General features: G+C 68.7%; 1 protein-coding gene across 2 annotated transcripts in view; it reads right to left on the bottom strand.

The window, feature by feature from the left end:
• Positions 1–1,575: 1,575 nt before the first annotated feature.
• The window catches only part of LPCAT1 (lysophosphatidylcholine acyltransferase 1), a 39,189-nt gene continuing 24,181 nt past the window's right edge, over positions 1,576–16,583 (bottom strand). For both annotated transcript variants that reach the window (XM_016124690.2, XM_036225827.1), the window contains 11 exons: positions 14,832–14,944; positions 13,745–13,805; positions 13,414–13,472; positions 12,799–12,833; positions 11,679–11,733; positions 9,907–9,989; positions 7,313–7,438; positions 6,595–6,748; positions 5,449–5,547; positions 4,528–4,669; positions 1,576–3,587 (listed from right to left, as the gene is read on the bottom strand). In XM_016124690.2, the coding sequence (XP_015980176.2) occupies positions 3,403–3,587; positions 4,528–4,669; positions 5,449–5,547; positions 6,595–6,748; positions 7,313–7,438; positions 9,907–9,989; positions 11,679–11,733; positions 12,799–12,833; positions 13,414–13,472; positions 13,745–13,805; positions 14,832–14,944 (1,112 nt within the window). In that variant the 3' untranslated portion in view covers positions 1,576–3,402. The remainder of the gene's footprint in view (positions 3,588–4,527; positions 4,670–5,448; positions 5,548–6,594; positions 6,749–7,312; positions 7,439–9,906; positions 9,990–11,678; positions 11,734–12,798; positions 12,834–13,413; positions 13,473–13,744; positions 13,806–14,831; positions 14,945–16,583) is intronic.

The following is a 16,583-nucleotide window of genomic DNA, read 5'->3' as shown; positions in this document are numbered from 1 at the left end:
CCGGGTCACGTTGGCGCACGTCTCCCCCCTCCGCCCTGCGTCATGTCGGCGCACGCAACCCCCGCCCCGCGTCACGTCGGCGCACGTTCCCCCCCCCCGCCCCGCGTCACGTCGGTCCACGTCCCCCCCGCGTCACGTCGGCGCATGTGCCCCCCCCCCGCCCCGCGTCACGTCGGTCCACGTCCCCCTGACCCGCGTCACGTTGGCGCACGTCCCCCCCCGCCCCGGGTCACGTTGGCGCACGTCTCCCCACTCCGCCCCGCGTCACGTCGGCGCACGTTCCCCCGCCCCCGCCCCGCGTCACGTCGGTCCACGTCCCCCCCGCGTCACGTCGGCGCATGTGCCCCCCCCCCGCCCCGCGTCACGTCGGTCCACGTCCCTCCCGCCCCGCGTCACGTCGGCGCACGTTCCCCCCCCCGCCCCGCGTCACGTCGGTCCACGTCCCCCCCGCCCCGTGTCACGTCGGCGCACGCACCACCCGCCCCGCATCACGTCGATCCACGTCCCCCCGACCCGCGTCACGTCGGCGCATGTTCCCCCCGCCCCGGGTCACGTTGGCACACGTCTCCCCCCTCCGCCCCGCGTCATGTCGGTCCACGTCCCCCCCCGCCCCGTGTCACGTCGGCGCACGCACCACCCGCCCCGCATCACGTCGATCCACGTCCCCCCGACCCGCGTCACGTCGGCGCATGTTCCCCCCGCCCCGGGTCACGTTGGCACACGTCTCCCCCCTCCGCCCCGCGTCATGTCGGCGCACGCAACCCCCGCCCCGCGTCACGTCACCCCCGACTGCATCACGTCGGCGCACGTCCCCCCCGACCCGGGTCACGTCAGGGCACGTGCCCCTGCCCCGCCCCGCGTCACATCGGCGCACGCACCCCCCAACCCCCGTCACGTTGGCGCACGTCCCCCCCCCCCGCCTTGCGTCACGTCAGTCCACGTCCCCTCGACCCGTGTCACGTCGGCGCACGTCCCCTCCCCCCCACGCCCCGCGTCACGTCGGCGCACGTAACCCCCGCCCTGCGTCACGTCGGTCCACGTCCCCCCACCCGCGTCACGTCGGCGCACGTCCCCCTCCCCCGGACCCGTGTCACGTCGGTCCACGTCCCCCCTGACCCGGGTCACGTCGGTCCACGTCCTCCCCACCAGCGTCACATCGGTGCACGCGCCCCCTGACCGCGGCTCCTCCGGCTTCTTTCTGCGGACAGTGTCACGAGCGGCATCAGACCCGAGGCCGGTGGCTCCGCTACCCCGATCCCCTCCGCTCTGCCGGTGCCACCGCCGTGACAGGAGGCCTGTGACGTGTGTCCGAGGCCCAGGGCGTGACGCAGCGGGGTCACAGAAGCAGCTTCCCGGGAGGCCGGCAGCCACCCGCCTGGGCCCCGGCCGACCTCGGCCCGCACGGCCCGCACGACGCACACGACGCGCACGCGCCCAGGCCGCGTGGCCACCGCGCGGCCTTCTCCGTGCGGTTCCCGCCGTGTTTCCCACGGGGCCGGAAGAGCTCGGGGGAGAGCGCGCATCGGGACTGGTCTCTGTCGCCTCCCTGATGAAGAACCACACGTGACAGGTGCGCCCCAGGTACATCTGGCTGTTTTATTCATTCCATCGCAAACCCACGTCCTTCGCCTGGGCCATCCCTCGCTGCACCGGCCATTGGTCCTCACGTCACACAGAGGGACGGCACTCGAGCCGGCTTGCTCAGCTCAGCTCTGAAGCCGCCAGGGGGCTGAGCAGGTGGGCGCGAGGGGTGGGGATGGGGGGGTGGGGCAAACGTCTGCTCGTCAGAGATTTTTTTTCCTGAAAACGCACCACTGCGTTTCCTCCAAAAAACCCTTCATCCACAGACGGGAAGGACGGCGGCCGCGTGCTTGGCCCCCGCCCCCAGGACGCTGCGCTCGCCTCCTTCACTGGTCACTGGCAGGCGTCCCCCCTGTAGAAGGGGGTCTTTACGCACTTCACGAGGACAGGCGCAGCCCCCGTGAGCTTCCAGGCTGCGTCCGGCTGGCCGAGCACCCCGGAATCGGCCTCGGCGGACCCCACCCCTGTGCGCCCTGCTGGCAGTGAGCCGTAGAGACAAGGCAGGGGGGAGAGCTGCCCTGGAGCGGAGGGTTTTCCCAGCGCCGGCTGTAGAACCTCGGGAGGCTGGCTCGCGGTTTCCTGTGCTCCGGCCCCGGTGGCTGCTTCCGGCAGAGATGTCCCAGATGGAAAATTTAATCCACTAGAAATTCAAAAACCGCCTTTTCCCAAAGGAGCGCAGAGGCTTTGCTTCAGGGCACCAACCACTGCCTGTGGTTTCACCTGTACCTCACTTACGCCCTGCGAGACCTACAGGGCTTTTAGAGAGGGCAGGCAACGCCAGCGGGTCCCCTTTGCGCGCCGGGCTCGGGAGGGGCCCTGGACCTCGCGCTCCCAGGCGTGCCTTCCCCGCGTCAGAGCGGATGCTGCCCTTGATGCCATGACCGCGAGGACGTCTCCACGCGGCTGTGGCCGGACCCCTGACTCCCTGCCACTGCTCCCCGTTGCCTCCCGGGCAGGGACGGCGCTGTACAAAGCCGGGAACAGGGGCGGCGGAGACCAGCGTCCGGGCAGGACCCGGCACCTGCCCCGGGAAGGACTCTGGGCAGCCCAGCGCACAGCTGACACCCGCAGCGAATGGCTGGGGCCACCGGCCCCGACCCCCCGAGCCCCGGGCCCCGCCAGCGCGGCCGCGGGGGCCAGAGCCGTGGAGAAGCAGCGCTCGGCGTGTGGAACCGAAATCCCCAGCCGCAGCGTCTGTCAAACGAGGACTGAGAAGGGCTGAGGGCGGGGACCCGGGAGAGGGAGGCTGGGCTAGAGGTGACGTCCGGGCCACAGGCGCCTCGGGGTCTATCCGAAGGAGCTACAAATAAATATTCTCTGACCCTGAAAGGAAAATGAAGTAGAAAAACAATTCTCTTTTTAAAAAAAATGCTGAGTGTTTCCTGAAGTATCTAAATGAAGTTTATAAAATGCTCATGAGCTCCCACGAGTATAGAAATGTTTAAAAACTGGGGGCAGGCGGCCACGCGGGGACCCCACAGAGGTCGGCAGGTTGTGCTGGAAGTGAACGCGGGCAGCTCGTCACACTCTTCACGCGTGTGCCCGAGCACGCAGGGGCGCTGGCCGACCAGGGCCGTGCGGGAGGACCGGGGTGGAAGCCGGAAGCGGGGGCCGCTCAGAGAGCCACACCAGCCGCCCCCTCCCCGACGCCCCATGCCCAGGGGCAAACGGAAACACCCCGCCTCTGCCACTCGCATGGGACGGTGGCCGTGCGGCCTCCGCGGAGGGCGAGCTCGGAGTCGGTCACAGCGGACGGGCGCAGCCACGTGGCGGTGGGGGGTGGGGGGACCCTAGGGCACCGTCTCTCCAGAGCCTTCTGTCCTAGTCCAGTTTCTGCCGAGCCTGCTGGCCCCCCGTGTCTGAGGCCTCGGGACTGAAGTCTGCACAGAAGCCATTGGGGGTGGCAGTGGGGGGCGGCTGTGTGAGGCTCTCCAGGGGCGGCCGGTCAGGGTACAGGTACTCCTCGGCGAAGTCGGGGAATGTGTCTGCAAACGTGCGGAAGTCGGCTGCAAAGACAGGGGTGCCGGCGTCACGGGGGCCTGGGGCTCCCTGGGCCTGAGTGGGCGGCCCCACCCCCGCAGGGCTGAGCCCAGGGGGCGAGGACAGGGATGTGCAGGAAATCGGTGGACGCACAGGGGCGCCCCCACGCCCCCTCCCCTCCCGCTTCGGGGCCACCCCGCGGACAGTCTGGGGGCTCGGTGCCTGTGCAGAGGTGCCACTCATCAAAGGGGCTGGTTCGGGGCAGGATGTGGCACCCTCGTGACCGCGGCTGCACTGGGGTAGAGGGTGCGTCGGGTCCAGCAGGGCACCCAGGGAGCGGGTGCTGGCGCCTGTGGGCTCCGGGGAAACCCGATGGCGGTTACTGGGGCGTCTGCCGTCGGCCTGCAAGCCTGTCGCCCACAGCGGCGCCCCCAGGGAGCCTGGCCGGCTGTGGGGCTGGCGCACACGAGCGCACACAGCTAAACCAACACGCCGCGTCTGACATTTGGACACAATTTTGCAGCGCGTCCAAACAAGACACGGCGTGACCTTTGCTGAGCAAACAGCTGCGTGTTTCAGCGGGACCCGTGCTGGGCTGGGCTGCGGGCTGCGCTGGCCGCCGCTGAGGAGCCGCGGAGCCAGTGCCCACGGGGCAGGGGGCTTGCTCCTGCTCGGGACGGCTGGGACCCCGACCGCGGTGCCCACCGGGGCCCGGCACCGCCCGCAGCCCCAGGACGGCGTCTGTCATGGGCTCCGGGCTCTGCGGCCAGGCTTGCAGCCTCAGCAGACGTCACTTGGACACCCCCACCCCTCCCGGCCAGAAGCTTCTTCCTGGGACGCTCAGCGCTGCTTGTGACACAGGGTGGCCTGGCGCACACAGGGGGCAGGAGCTCCACGTGGGAGGCCCCCGCCCGCCTGGGGACGCACCCTGCACAGTGGGCCACTGTCCCCGCTGCGGCCACTCACCGAATGTGATCCTCCCCCTCTCCTCCTGGTCCACCGCCCGGAAGAGGCGGTCCACGGGGAGCTCCGCCACCCCCAACGCCGTCTTGAGGATGGTGGACAGGGCGTCCGTGTCTACGCTGCCGTCCTCCGGAGACCCGTACATCTGCGAGGCGGAGGCTGGCGTCACCCGGGTCCCCGCCCCCATGCAGGGCGGCCCGGGGCTTCTCCGCTCTCCCGCAGGCCAGCTCTGCCGCTCGGCACCGTCACCCTGGGGAGTGCCTAGCCCCCTGAGCGGCCACCCGCCCCCCCCCCCCACCCCCCGCCTGGACCAGGCTCCTGGGGCGCTGTCTGTCCACCTGGGCAGGGACGGCACCTGTGCGCTGGGCTTGACACGTGTGGACCTCGCGGGCTTTTAGCTCACTGAGGCAGGTGGGCTACCACCCTGCCTGACCTTCGGGAGACCGCCCTTTCTGATGGCTTGTTTGGTGGCCAGCGGGTGACGGAGGCCAGCCCCGAGGGCAGCGGGCGAGTCTGCAAGCAGGCCGGGCGCCCGTCCGGGGCCTGCCCCAGTGGTGGATGGGCCGTGCGCTACAGGACCGGCCGCCCGGGCACCTGGCTGCCTCCCCGTCAGCGGGATGAAGTGGGGGCCGAGTGGGGAAAGCCGGGGGGGCCTGGGGCACCGAGCCGCCCACCCAGGGCCTCCGGATGCAGGAAGGCCCGGCCTGTGCCTGTCTCATGTGAGACTGCCGGATTCCGGGGCGGGGGGATTCGGGGAGGCTGGGTGCATTTTCACACACAGTGGCTGGTACGAGCTCACGTGGTCACGGCACCTGGGCAAATGGCCACGTTTACCACGTGAGGAGGGCCAGTAAGCTGCAACCCAGGCCTGACGTGGCCTGTCCACCGTCCCCACAGACCACGCCCCACCAACGCCGCACTCGCCTGGAATGCCAGCTGCACGGTGTCCAGGGTCTGGGCCGGCCGGCAGACGACGGACAGGGCGACCACGTACTCCCGCGGGTCGATCTCGTCGGCCCCGCTCTGTGGAACAGAGATGCCCTCAGCGGCCGCTCAGCCGCACTCCTCGGGGGAGCTGGGGTTCAGCGCTGGCCGCGGGGGCGGTCGCTGGAACTCGGCTCCGCTCGGACCAGGAGCCACGTGTCTGCGTGAAAACAGCGCTTGGAAGGCGCGTGTGACCGACGCTCTCCCGGGCGGGCCTGCCGCGCGCGGCGCCTCTGGCCGTCAAGACCGGGGTTCACGCCAAGCTGCTCGAGAAGGCAGGCGGCACCAGGGCCGCCAACGGCGAGGCGCCCGTCCGGGCTCTGGCGCCCGCGGGCTGACGGCAGCCCTGGGGGCGTGGGCCGCGGGGGGCCCCATGCTCGCGCCCCGTCGTCGCGGTTCTCCGGGCTCCGCACACGCCAGACCACGCTGCGCCGTGGCCACACAGCACACGTGACGTCATCGTCGGCCGCGTGGCACGTTCCCGGCTCCACACGCCGTGCCCGGACCGGCTGCCATGGGACGCACAGCCGGACGTCAGGGGGCACCGGGCGCAGCCTGCTTCCGAGCCGTGGCCCTGCCCCTCTGCTGCTCCGTCTCCAGCCCCCCTGAACCCCGACAGGCTGCCCCCCCCACTCTCAGGGCAGCAGGGCCCTGTTTGGCCAGCTGGAGGACCTCGGCACGATGCGCTTGGCGGACAGGGGGGGACGGCCGTCCCCGGCAGAAACCCCGGGCCCCACACGGAAGTGACGGAACCCCCAAACCACGACCGTCGAGGAAGGGGCTGCTATGCGGAAATCCTGAAGGCTGAGCGGGGCCGGCAGAGGGCTCTGGGGCAGGGACACGCGGGGGCCGCAGGCCAGGCCGGCCCCGCTGGGGGACCCCACGTCAGACCCCGAGCTACAGACGGCTCATCGGCAAGTGTCAGTTCACGGCCCCCGGCCACGAGGCTTTGCGAGCCTGGCGGAGACACCGCGGACGGTGGGCGGCGGGCTGAGTGACGGGGGGATTCCCTCCCCTGCTTCCGAGGCCGCGGAAGGACGCTCGTCGCAGGGGACAGGGGTCACGCTTCGGGAGCGGCCGACTTACCTCGTCAAACAGGGAAAACATGTCGCCCAGCCTGTCGGAGGCCTCAACGCCCAGGAACGCGGCAAACTCCGAGATGCCGACCCTCTGGCCCCGCCACTCCCGGGCGCCCGCCGCGTACTTGTCCAGGTCCTTCTCAAGCTTTTCCGGTTTCAGGCTGAAGAGAAAGAGGAAAGGACGTTTTCCATAAACTTATGGATGCCGGAAGCAGGAGATTCACCGCCACGTGCAGACACTAGGGAGCATTAAAATCCTCTGCAGCCCGAGCGGCTGGCGTTCAAGGCGCGGCCTCTAATAACCTGAGGACACACAGCGCACCCCACGTGTCCACAGCCCTCGGCGGCTGTGAACGAGGACGTCACGCCGTCCCAGGTGGCACCCCGGACAAGGAGTTGGCACCAACCAGTAATCGTCTAAGGCATTTCTGTGGATTCAAACTGGCACCTGAAAAAATAAATATAAACACCCCTTCCGCCTACCCCCAGGATGAGCGCTGCCTCTGATGGCCTGTCCTCGGGCACCGGGTGACCTCCAGCCCGGTCACCGACACCTGCAGGGTGGAGGCCCCCACGGGGTGCTGACGGAAGCTTCTGGTCTAGCACGCAGCTCTCCCGCTGTGCTGAAGACACGGTGCCTGTCACCGTGCCTGCGACCCTGTCACAGCGGCAGGCAGCACCCTCCCTGACCACGGGCTCAGGAGCAGGGCAACCAGGGCACTCACCCCAGGCCCCTCACCAGCCTGGCGAACTCGAGAAGGCAGGTGTCCGCGGGGAGGCGGAGCTGGCCGCCCGCCAGGGCCAGCTGGCAGTCCTCAAAGGTGTAGTCGGTGACGGGGACGCCCAGGGCCCTGCGGGGAGAGGACGGCCGTCAGCACCCGCCTCGGGGTCGCGCCGGTGCGGGAATCCAGGCAGGGGTGATGCGGGCCGGGCGCCGACACCCTGCTCTGGGCCCCGGGGCACCCGTGCCGCCCTCGAGAAGGTGGCGTTTTAAAAGGCGATCCTCGCTCTGCGGCTCTGAGGCATCTGCCCGCGTCAAACGAGGCTTTGGCTGAGGCTTCGGCGTTGTGACTTTGCGGGCGCGTGAAACGGACTTTAGTCACACATTAAAACGAGTCGACGGGGACATGGGTGGGGAGAGTCATGAATAGCACAGTCTCTCGAGGACAGGAGCCACGTGGGGGACATGGAGGGGCGGCTGCGGAGCCAGCGGCTTTGCTCAGAAAAGCCCCACGTGTCCTCGGCTCCGTGAGGCCCGCACGCGGCTCCGGGAGACTGAGCAGATCGTCCTGTGACGTTTAAAACTTCCAAGAACCGGAGTCCAGCGACACAGACAGACGTGAGGACGCCTGAGGGGCAGGCGGACCCCTCCACACCCGCCCGGCCGCTCCCTCCGCCCGCTGTGGGCAGGACAGACGCGGTTCCTGGCCGCTCCCCCAGACTGTGCGGGCACCGCGGGTGGTGCGCACCTTCCCGCAGGCCACTGGGAGGGGCTGGACGGAAGGGACACGCTGAAACCCTGCGTGGACCGCCCCTTTCCCACTCCCTCTGGCCAGGAGGCTCACGGCCGCCACCCCCACCCTTGTCGCGGAGGGCAGGCTTGGCCTGTCCCCGGGAGTGGCTGACAGGAAGCAGAGGCCTGGCCCCTGGAGCAGAGCCCTGGGCAGGGCCAGCTGGGAAACCCGGGGGGCGGGGGCGGGGGACGAGATGACGGAGCATCGTGCACACTGGCACCCCGCACCGAGCGCCTTCCAGCGCACCCCGCGCCGTCACGGGGAGCCCGGCCTGGGGCAGCTTCGCGGCTGGCTCCAGACCGTCTCGGTTCCCCCCCGGGAAATGTGCAGGCACCGAGGCCGCCGAGACGGCATGCCGCCCGCCGCGGTGCTGGGCGGGGAAGCGGAGCACTAACCAGAGGCCAGGGACGCACTGCCCTTCCGAGCTGCGTCGTGTTCGTGAAAAACGACCTTCCCTGGCGATTAAACACCCGTGGTAGGAAATTTACCAAGTACAGGGAACTAAACAGCACCCCACCCCCCACTGAGTGGGCTTTCAATCATTCGGACAGCAGCTCCTGTTGTCATGACAACACTGTGTGCACTTGGGGAGGTGCAAAGGAACCCTGACGTCTCTCTTTGTAGATGTTGGGGTTCTCATGGGCAAACTGAGCTATAATCCTTGGGCTGGAAGGCACACCGCAGCAGGAGGGTCTTGGGCTGCCCCATGGGAAGGCGGGGGAGCCCCCCGCAGAGCCCTCGGGGGGGGGGGGCGGTGGTCCTGGCCCCTCCCATGTGCCTCTGAAGGTGGACTGGGACCCGGGAGGGGACGGCCCGCCTCCCTGCTTCTGGGATTCCCGCCCTGAGGCAAAGGGGTGCCCGGGGGCGATTGCAGGACATCCTGCTTCCCCTCTGACTGTGGACAGTTTCCTTAGGATGTTGTAAACAGCTGACAGTTGACGACTCGGGTGAGCACCGAGGCCGCCGGCCGGCTCCTGGCCTGTCGCCTGCGATGCCTGGACATGGTTTCTTCATGGGTGAACGAGGGTGTCGCTGAGCACCCAGACTTCCTGAGCGGTGGGGTGGAGCATATCTGGTGGCCCGTGTGGTTCACGGCCTGGTGGACCCCGGAGGGCGGGGCCGGGGAGGGCATCCTGCTGGGCCGGCCTAGTGCCGAGCTGTCCACCGCGCCTGTGCACGGGGCCTGGACACCTTGCTGAGTTTTAATTCACGACACTGAGGCCAGACGCGTGATTTGCTCGGTGTGGCCCCACAGGTGCAGTGGGGTGCGACAGGCAGGTGCGGAGACTGTTCCGCTTAGAAGCCAAAGCCACACGGCTCAGCGGCAGCACCGGTCAGCCGCCCCGTGCAGCTGCGCGGCCCCCACAGGCGACACTCACTGAGCCCCCGCTGCCCCGGAGGAGAAGGGAGGGGCGCGCGGGGTGGGTGGGGGGCTGACTGCGGCCCCCCCGACGTGGCCGGGCAGGCAGGGGCACCGCGGGACAGGTGTCCAGCCGCAGCGTGCCAGCCGCGTGAGTGGCCGCGTGCCGCTCGGGCGGCAGGAGCACACCCGTCCACAGACACTGCGGGGGACGAGCTCGGCCGCTCCGAGCCTCCCGCCCAGGCCCCAGCGCCTGCCCGGGCCGCACCCTCCTTGCCGGCTCTGCCGCCGGTCGCGTCGGGCGCCCCGGGCATACCCGAGTCTGGGAAACTCAGTGACAGCGCACGGCTCCCAAACGCCGAGCACGCGGAAACGTCGTCTGACGGAAACGAGACGCAAGGCCCGTGCCCCGCTGCGGGGGTGGGGTCGGGGGGCGCTCACTCACTCTGCCATGACGCGTCGCACGTTGTTGGCGTACAGGGCCGGGTCCTCCTTCTCCTCCTCCGAAGGTCTGTACACGGGCAGGAACTGAGCACACGGAGAAGCCGGTGTCACTCCCACGGGGCCCGCGGGGCGCCCGCCTCGCCTGCGACACCGTGAGTGACAGTCGCGAGCCTGACAAAACGAGGATCTGACAAAGCACCTTCCACTGCGGTCATCTCCGAAAGGGTCATGTGCACAAGCGCACACACGCGTGCACACGCAGGCACGCACACGTGCGCGCGAAAACCCCCACCCCGCCACCCCCCGCCAGGACCCGCGCCCCAGGACGGCAGCTGTCTGGGATTCCACCCAGGGCCCATCTTCACACGTGGAGAACGAGGGGCGGGCCTCCTCCTCTCGAGGTCTCAGTGCTGCGGCGGGAGCGGCACAGCACACCGTGTCCAGGCGCGTGACTGTCATCAGCGCTGACACCGACTGCACACGCTGTCTCACAGACACGCGCCTTGCGCGAGCGACCCACACACGGGGTTTGGAGTAAGTCCTGCCGTGCGCACGAGGTGGCGACCGCCACCGAGCCGTCCTCCTTAACGCGGTGTTGACGACGGGCACATCCTGAAGTCCCGTCAGTCCTCGTCATGACCTCAACCTCTCACTTAGCGCCAGGTCAGAAAGCAGCAGCGAGCTGGAGCCCCGCTCCCCCGCCCCAGCCTCCGTGAGGGGCGACGCCAGCACAGGCGTCCGGAGCGACTCCACAGCCAGCCAGCTTCTTTCCCACCCTTGAAATGAGAAGCCAGGTCTGAAACAGCGGTTCCCACCGAGGGGCCCGGCCAGCCCGGCCCTTCAGAGCCTGGCTGCACCGTGTTCCCAGCGGTCAGCAGAAGTGCCACACGAACAGACCTGCGGCCCTCGGACTCCGGCCAAGGCCCTTCCCGCTCAGTCTGGTGTGTCAAGTGGCTTGTGTCCCACCGAAGCGGAAAGGCTGGCTGGAAGCCGGCTCGTCTGTGAGCTCAGCGTCCCCCTGCGAGACTTATCAGATGGTGGCACTTGCTTCATTAGAACCTGTGCACGACTCATCTTCGATTTCAGGTGCAGGACAGGCTGTTAATTCCCCTTTTAAGAAAATAAACTCTATTCCTCATCCACTCAGGTAAAATCTACAAGCTGAACGAATGTGACTAGTTTAACTTGGCCAGGAGGATGGGTGTCGTGATTCTGAGACGCCCAATGGGAAAAAGGCTGGGAGGCGGCCACGCGACCTGACCGGACAGTGAGCGGGGGTGGCCGTGCGACAGAGTCTGCAGCATGGATTCAGCAGCATTAGTATCAGGCGAAAATAAAGCCAAAAAAAAAAAAAAGTTCAGTCCATATTGCCAACTCTGTATGCCCCGAAGCTCTGCTGACCATGATAAAACAATGACGGACTCAGCTGCCTCGTTGCTTTAAAAATCCTGTCCGAATGGATTCGAAATCGTGCAACAGACACAAGTGACTGACGCACAAGCCCTGGGAAGCACCTCTAAGGAGGCGTGAAGAAAGGGGCGTTCAAAGCAAGGCAGGTGACAGGTCGTTGCATCCACACAGACAACGTGACCTTTAATCTACACAGACTCCTGCGTAACATTGTGTCTGTGACATCCCATAGCTCTGTCTGTGCGGACCCCCAGCGAGATAGCACGTAACATCGTATCTGGAGACCCCGAAGCATCGTTACAATGTATCCGCACGCCCCCCCCCCCCCCCCGCACGACACTGTGACGCTGCGTCTGTACAAACCTCAATTTCCACTCGATTGTGAAACTGGCACAGCGTGAGCCACAGGATTTCCAGCCTTCAAAACGAACAGATGTCCAGCGTGGGTTAACAGATTCCGTTTAGTTAAACTGCTCCCCGTTCTGGAGCAAGAGCTGCAGAGCCCTCCCCTGCAGAGGGCGCTGCTGGGTCCTCCGGGAGCTGGCGCCCAGCCTTCCCCAGCCAGGGCTAGCCTCGCGTCAGTCAGCGACAAGGCTCCTTTGATGAAATGGTGGTTTCCATGGTTCTTACTAAATGTACCCACACCTGCAGCTCTGCTTCTCTGTCGCCCACCATTTCCCGCGTCTGTCCTCCAGCTCAGGAACCCTCAGCCACCTGACACCCGTCCCTGGCCTGGCTGTCCCCAGGCAGCACAGAAGGGGCAGGTCCCGAGTCCTGCCGTTCCCAAGCCCGGCTCGCAGAGTTCCTGCCTTCGGAACCACCTTTTGGTTTACAGGAGCGGGAGACGGGGAGCCGTCCAGAGTCCTCTGTCCTCGGGCCCTTGCTCACTCCCCCTGATACACAGTCTCCTCTTCACACACCCCCACTTCTGCCTCGTCACTGCCAGTCCCAAGCCCGGGCCCCTAGGGCCCAAAGGAGCCTGTTCCCAGCCCTGTGCACACTTCTGCCCCACTTCTCACCAGCTGCCCTCCACCCTCCAGCCTCGAAAGCCCTCAGACCACCACGGGGACGTGCTGCCCCTCATGGCACTGCCCCAGGGTCCGCTCCAAGTGTCTGGGCAAGGCTGGGGGTCTGGGCAGGGCTTGGACCAGCATCACTGTGCAGCCTGCCGGCCGCAAACACCAGGGCAAATGGCTCCCAGAGGCCTGACGCCCCTGGGTCCCCCGGAGTTCTACTTTCCTTTTCTAGGCCTAGGTCAAGGACAGGGTGATAATCGCCGAGCTGACGGACCCCGATGGGCCAGTCGCCTTCCCCCTGGGGATGAAGACGCTAGCTCCAGGCCCGAGTCTAGTGGGTAAGGACGGCCTGGTCTGCACGGGGAGCTCCCACCACAGGCTGAACCCGCTGTCGGCCAGCAGCGGGGCCCTGTGCAGCTTCCGTGTCTGGAACGCAACCGGAGTGCCTTCCCGGGGGTGTGACTTACGCTCCGGGGCCTTGCCATGTCCACGTGATGGTGTCCTAGGGCGAGAGGGGAGCAGGCGTGACTGGAAGGCAGGCACCGGGGCTCCTGGGGGGCCCGCGAGCGCCCCCCGCAGGTGTGCCCGCCCTCGTCCCGCCTGCGCCCCAGCCTCGGCCCGCGCTTCCCCCCGCATTCCCTCTGGGTCCCCAGCTCCGCAGGCACGCTCCCCTCCTCCCACGGCGCCAAGGTCGCCACCTGCAGCACCAAGGTCACCACCTGCAGCGCCTGCCTGAGACCCACCCCCACTCCCTGCTCCCGTCCCCACCAAGCGGTCCTGCAGCTGGACGCACGACGGAGCCGCCTGTCCCCTCGGCCGAGCAAGGCCCGCGATCCGGAGCGGGCGACTCCTCCCCTCCTGCCGCCCCCAGCGCTCTGGAACTCAGAGTCTTAGTGCAGACGTGTCCTGGAGGACGAGCTGCCGGCGCCGGGGCCACCTCGCGCCCACACGCCAGGACGGACACTGAGCGAGGGCCGCCACGTCTGGCCACACGAGAGCGGGACCGTCACCGAGAAACCCCGCGCGCGCAGACGCCTGGACGTCCTCGAACCCCCCCGACACGGACCCGGGGAGGTGCTCACCAGCTGGTTTGGGTACCGCAAGACCACGGGCTGGACGGGAACGCCCGGGATGAAGGCGCCTGCGGAGAAAGGACAGGAAGGGACGACGTCGCGCCTCGCGGCCGGAGACGCAACCCCGTCTCCTTGCGCCTCCTGCGGCCTTGCTGGCCAGCAGCGCCCGGTGGAGTCCCCACGTCTGTGCTGGTGGAAAACGGGGCGCCGGCCCCGCCGGCAGGCAGCAGAGCGGGTGCCTCCGGGCTGCTGTGCGTCGGGGGAGGCAATGGCGGCACCGCAGGGAGTGAGGGTCTCCCCCACCCTCTCGAGGAGAAGAGGAAAGACGGAAACTCCATACCAGGCTTGAAGGTGATCAGGCAGGTCCGGTTGGTGCACGTGCCCTCCGGGAAAATCATGATCTGGAAACGAAAGGAAAGAGCGTCCGGCGCGAAGAGGTCACCGGCCTGAGACGCAGGGGCTTCGCTCCTGCTCACGCGGTTGTGACGTCCCCGATTTCGGCCGAGCGAGCCGGCGTGCAGCGCGGAAGCACACGCGGACCCCCTCTCCAGCTCCGGGCTTCACGGGCGTCTGCACGGGGTCGGCAGCGGACACCGCCGCACACCAGGCCCCGCGGGCGGGCGCTCGTGGTCCTCATGTGGCAGCTGCCGCGAGGCCCGAAATGCAGTGCTGGGCGGAGCATGCGTCCGACCCACAGGGCGGGACACGGCCGTGGACACAGCCCTCGGCCAAAGTCCCCCCTGGGCGGGGAACGGGGCCCCGGGTGGGTGCATGGTCCTGGGGGGCTGGGCCCGCCGCCGGACACCCCCCAGCGTCAGCAGCTCAGCCGCGCGGCCAGCAGTGGAGCGCAACCTCCCCAGTGCTGGGGATCACGCCCCGCCAGCAGCGCGTGGGGGCCAGGGCCCGGTAGGAACGCTGGGGAGGAGCGGGGCGGCCCAGACTTGGGGTGGTGGCCAGGGCCCGGCAGGAACGCTGGGGAGGAGCAGGGCGGCCCAGACTTGGGGCGGCGGCCAGGGCACCCCGTGCTTTCCGAGCGGCCACAGCCAGAGCCCAGTGGCACTTCCTGCTTCTCAGTGAAGAAAAAGGCAGTGTGGGTCACACGCATCCTGGGCTGACGCGGCCGAGGTCGCAGCCCGACCCCTGCCGGCGGCTCAGCCGGGAGGCGAGGGTGGGGGGTGGGGGGGGCGGACGCCCACGCGGCTGAGAGGCGCGGAGCGGCCCTTCCCGGCCCAGAGCGTAGCTTTAAAACCTCAGAACTGAAAGCGCCCGACGTTTAGGGCATTCTGGGGTCCGCACAGGCACCAGACCCGATGCACCCAGCCCCGCCCAGCCCCGGGGAAGGCCGGGCCGGCCTTTCGCTTCCCTGCCCCTCCCCACGCTCGCAGCCCGAGGAGTGAACCTGCCCAGGTGCGCACACGCTGTGTTACCTGCGGCCACCGGCCTTCCGACTGCGCGCGCCTCCTGATCTCCTCCACGGTCCTTCTGCGGGAATCCTGGTCCAGGCGGGACACGAAGACCGGCCGGATGTACCTGATCAGAGCTGAAGAAGAAGGCCAGGCGTCCGTGCGGGGGGGGGGGGGGGGGGGGGGGGGGGGGGGGGGGGGGGGGGGGGGGAGGGGAGGGGGGAGGGGCGGGGGGGGGGGGGGGGGGGGGGGAGGGGAGGGGGGAGAGGGGGCGGGGGATGGCGCGTGCCGGCGGGGGGGGTGGCGTCTGGGGGGGCGGCCCGTGGGGGGGACACAGCTTCCGCTGCAGGCGCGACCCCCGAAGCCGCCAGCGAGGGCCGCCCCACGCAGGGGGTGGGGGTGCACGGTGCACCCCAGGCACTTGGGAAAAGCAGCCTGCCTCCCAGTGAGCTCAGATGACAGCAGGGAGCCCCACAGCCTGCAAGGCCCAAGGTAACAACCCAGTGTCCACGGGAGGCGATTCAGGAGCGAGACCAACGGGGCTGACCCGCTGGGGGCATAGGCTGTCCTGCTGGCAAGGGGGGCGCGGGGGCCCCGGGCTCAGAGGCCGAGGGCCGGGGCACGTCGTGGCTCCCGCTGTGGGTGAAGCTGTGTCCTGCAGAAGGACAGGCTGATGCCCCAGCCCAGGTACCTGGACTGTAACAAGCAAAGAGGGCAGCGACGTGGCCACAGCCGAGGGCCCCCGGGAACTGCCGGAAGCCCCGGAAGCTGGAGGGGGGCCTGGGGTGGATCCCTCATCGCAGCCAGCCCCGCCCACAGCCTGAGCTTGGACTTCGGGCGGAATGGGAGAGACGGGCTTTGTGGACGGCCACGGCAGGCCCGGGACACGCACATGGCCGGCCCTGCCGGGCGGCGGAGGTTCCGGGGCCAAGGCTCCCCCGCCAGGGCCCTCTCACGGAGGGTTCGAGGCAGGGACGCTGCTTGGAGAAGACTGAGAACCGACGTCACACTTCAGAGCTGGCAGCCGGCCCCCTCCCGGCGGGCGAGGCATCACCATGCGCCCGGCCCGAGTGCCCGCCACTCGCAAGGGCCACGTGGTGTCCACGCCTTCTCGGCCGTCTCCAAAGAGCAAGGAGGACGCTTGGTTTTAAAAGGCATCAACGTCTGTCCGGTCAGGCCAGTGGGGCTGCAGCACTTGGGGCCCCCCGGGACCGATGGCGCCCCCCCCCATGTCCGCACACCCCGCCTCCTCGCCGCCGGGACAGTCCCTCCTCCCCGGCTGACCACGCCTGACTCTCTCAGACGACGAGGATGGAGGGGAGACCGGCTGCGCCTGCCACCCAGACGGGGCCCCCTCCAGGAACGGACCGTGGGACACGAGCAGCTGCCCCGCCGCGGCCCGTGACGGCAGCCGGACGGCCCCACCCGACGCCCTCGGTCGAGTCCACGGTGGTAGCGGCCACGGGGCCAACATGCACGACCTCCTGGGCCTCCTCTCAAAACGCCCCTCGTCAGAGAGACAGAACTTATGTGTTCCCTCAGCAACTGTCCACGGATGCTGGCGCTTTAAGTGCCTCGTGGAGACTCGGGGTGGGGCCGGGGCCAGTGGCCCCGCCCAGGCCCGCCCTGCTCCAGGGCCCGTGGGAGGGCCGGGTGGGGAGAAGGGGAGTGGCGGGGGCCAGGCTGGGCAGAGCGGAGGAGGAGGGGCCGTGGGCGGGACAGCCGGGCACAGGCGCTGACCGGGGCACCGTGGACTCTGGCTGGGCCGGGCCGGGC

Source organism: Rousettus aegyptiacus, unplaced genomic scaffold (genome assembly GCF_014176215.1).
Source record: "Rousettus aegyptiacus isolate mRouAeg1 unplaced genomic scaffold, mRouAeg1.p scaffold_m13_p_8, whole genome shotgun sequence".
Classification (NCBI taxonomy): Eukaryota; Metazoa; Chordata; class Mammalia; order Chiroptera; family Pteropodidae; genus Rousettus; species Rousettus aegyptiacus.
The sequence above is the reverse complement of the archived record's forward strand: the minus strand, read 5'-3'. Positions and strand labels throughout refer to the sequence as shown.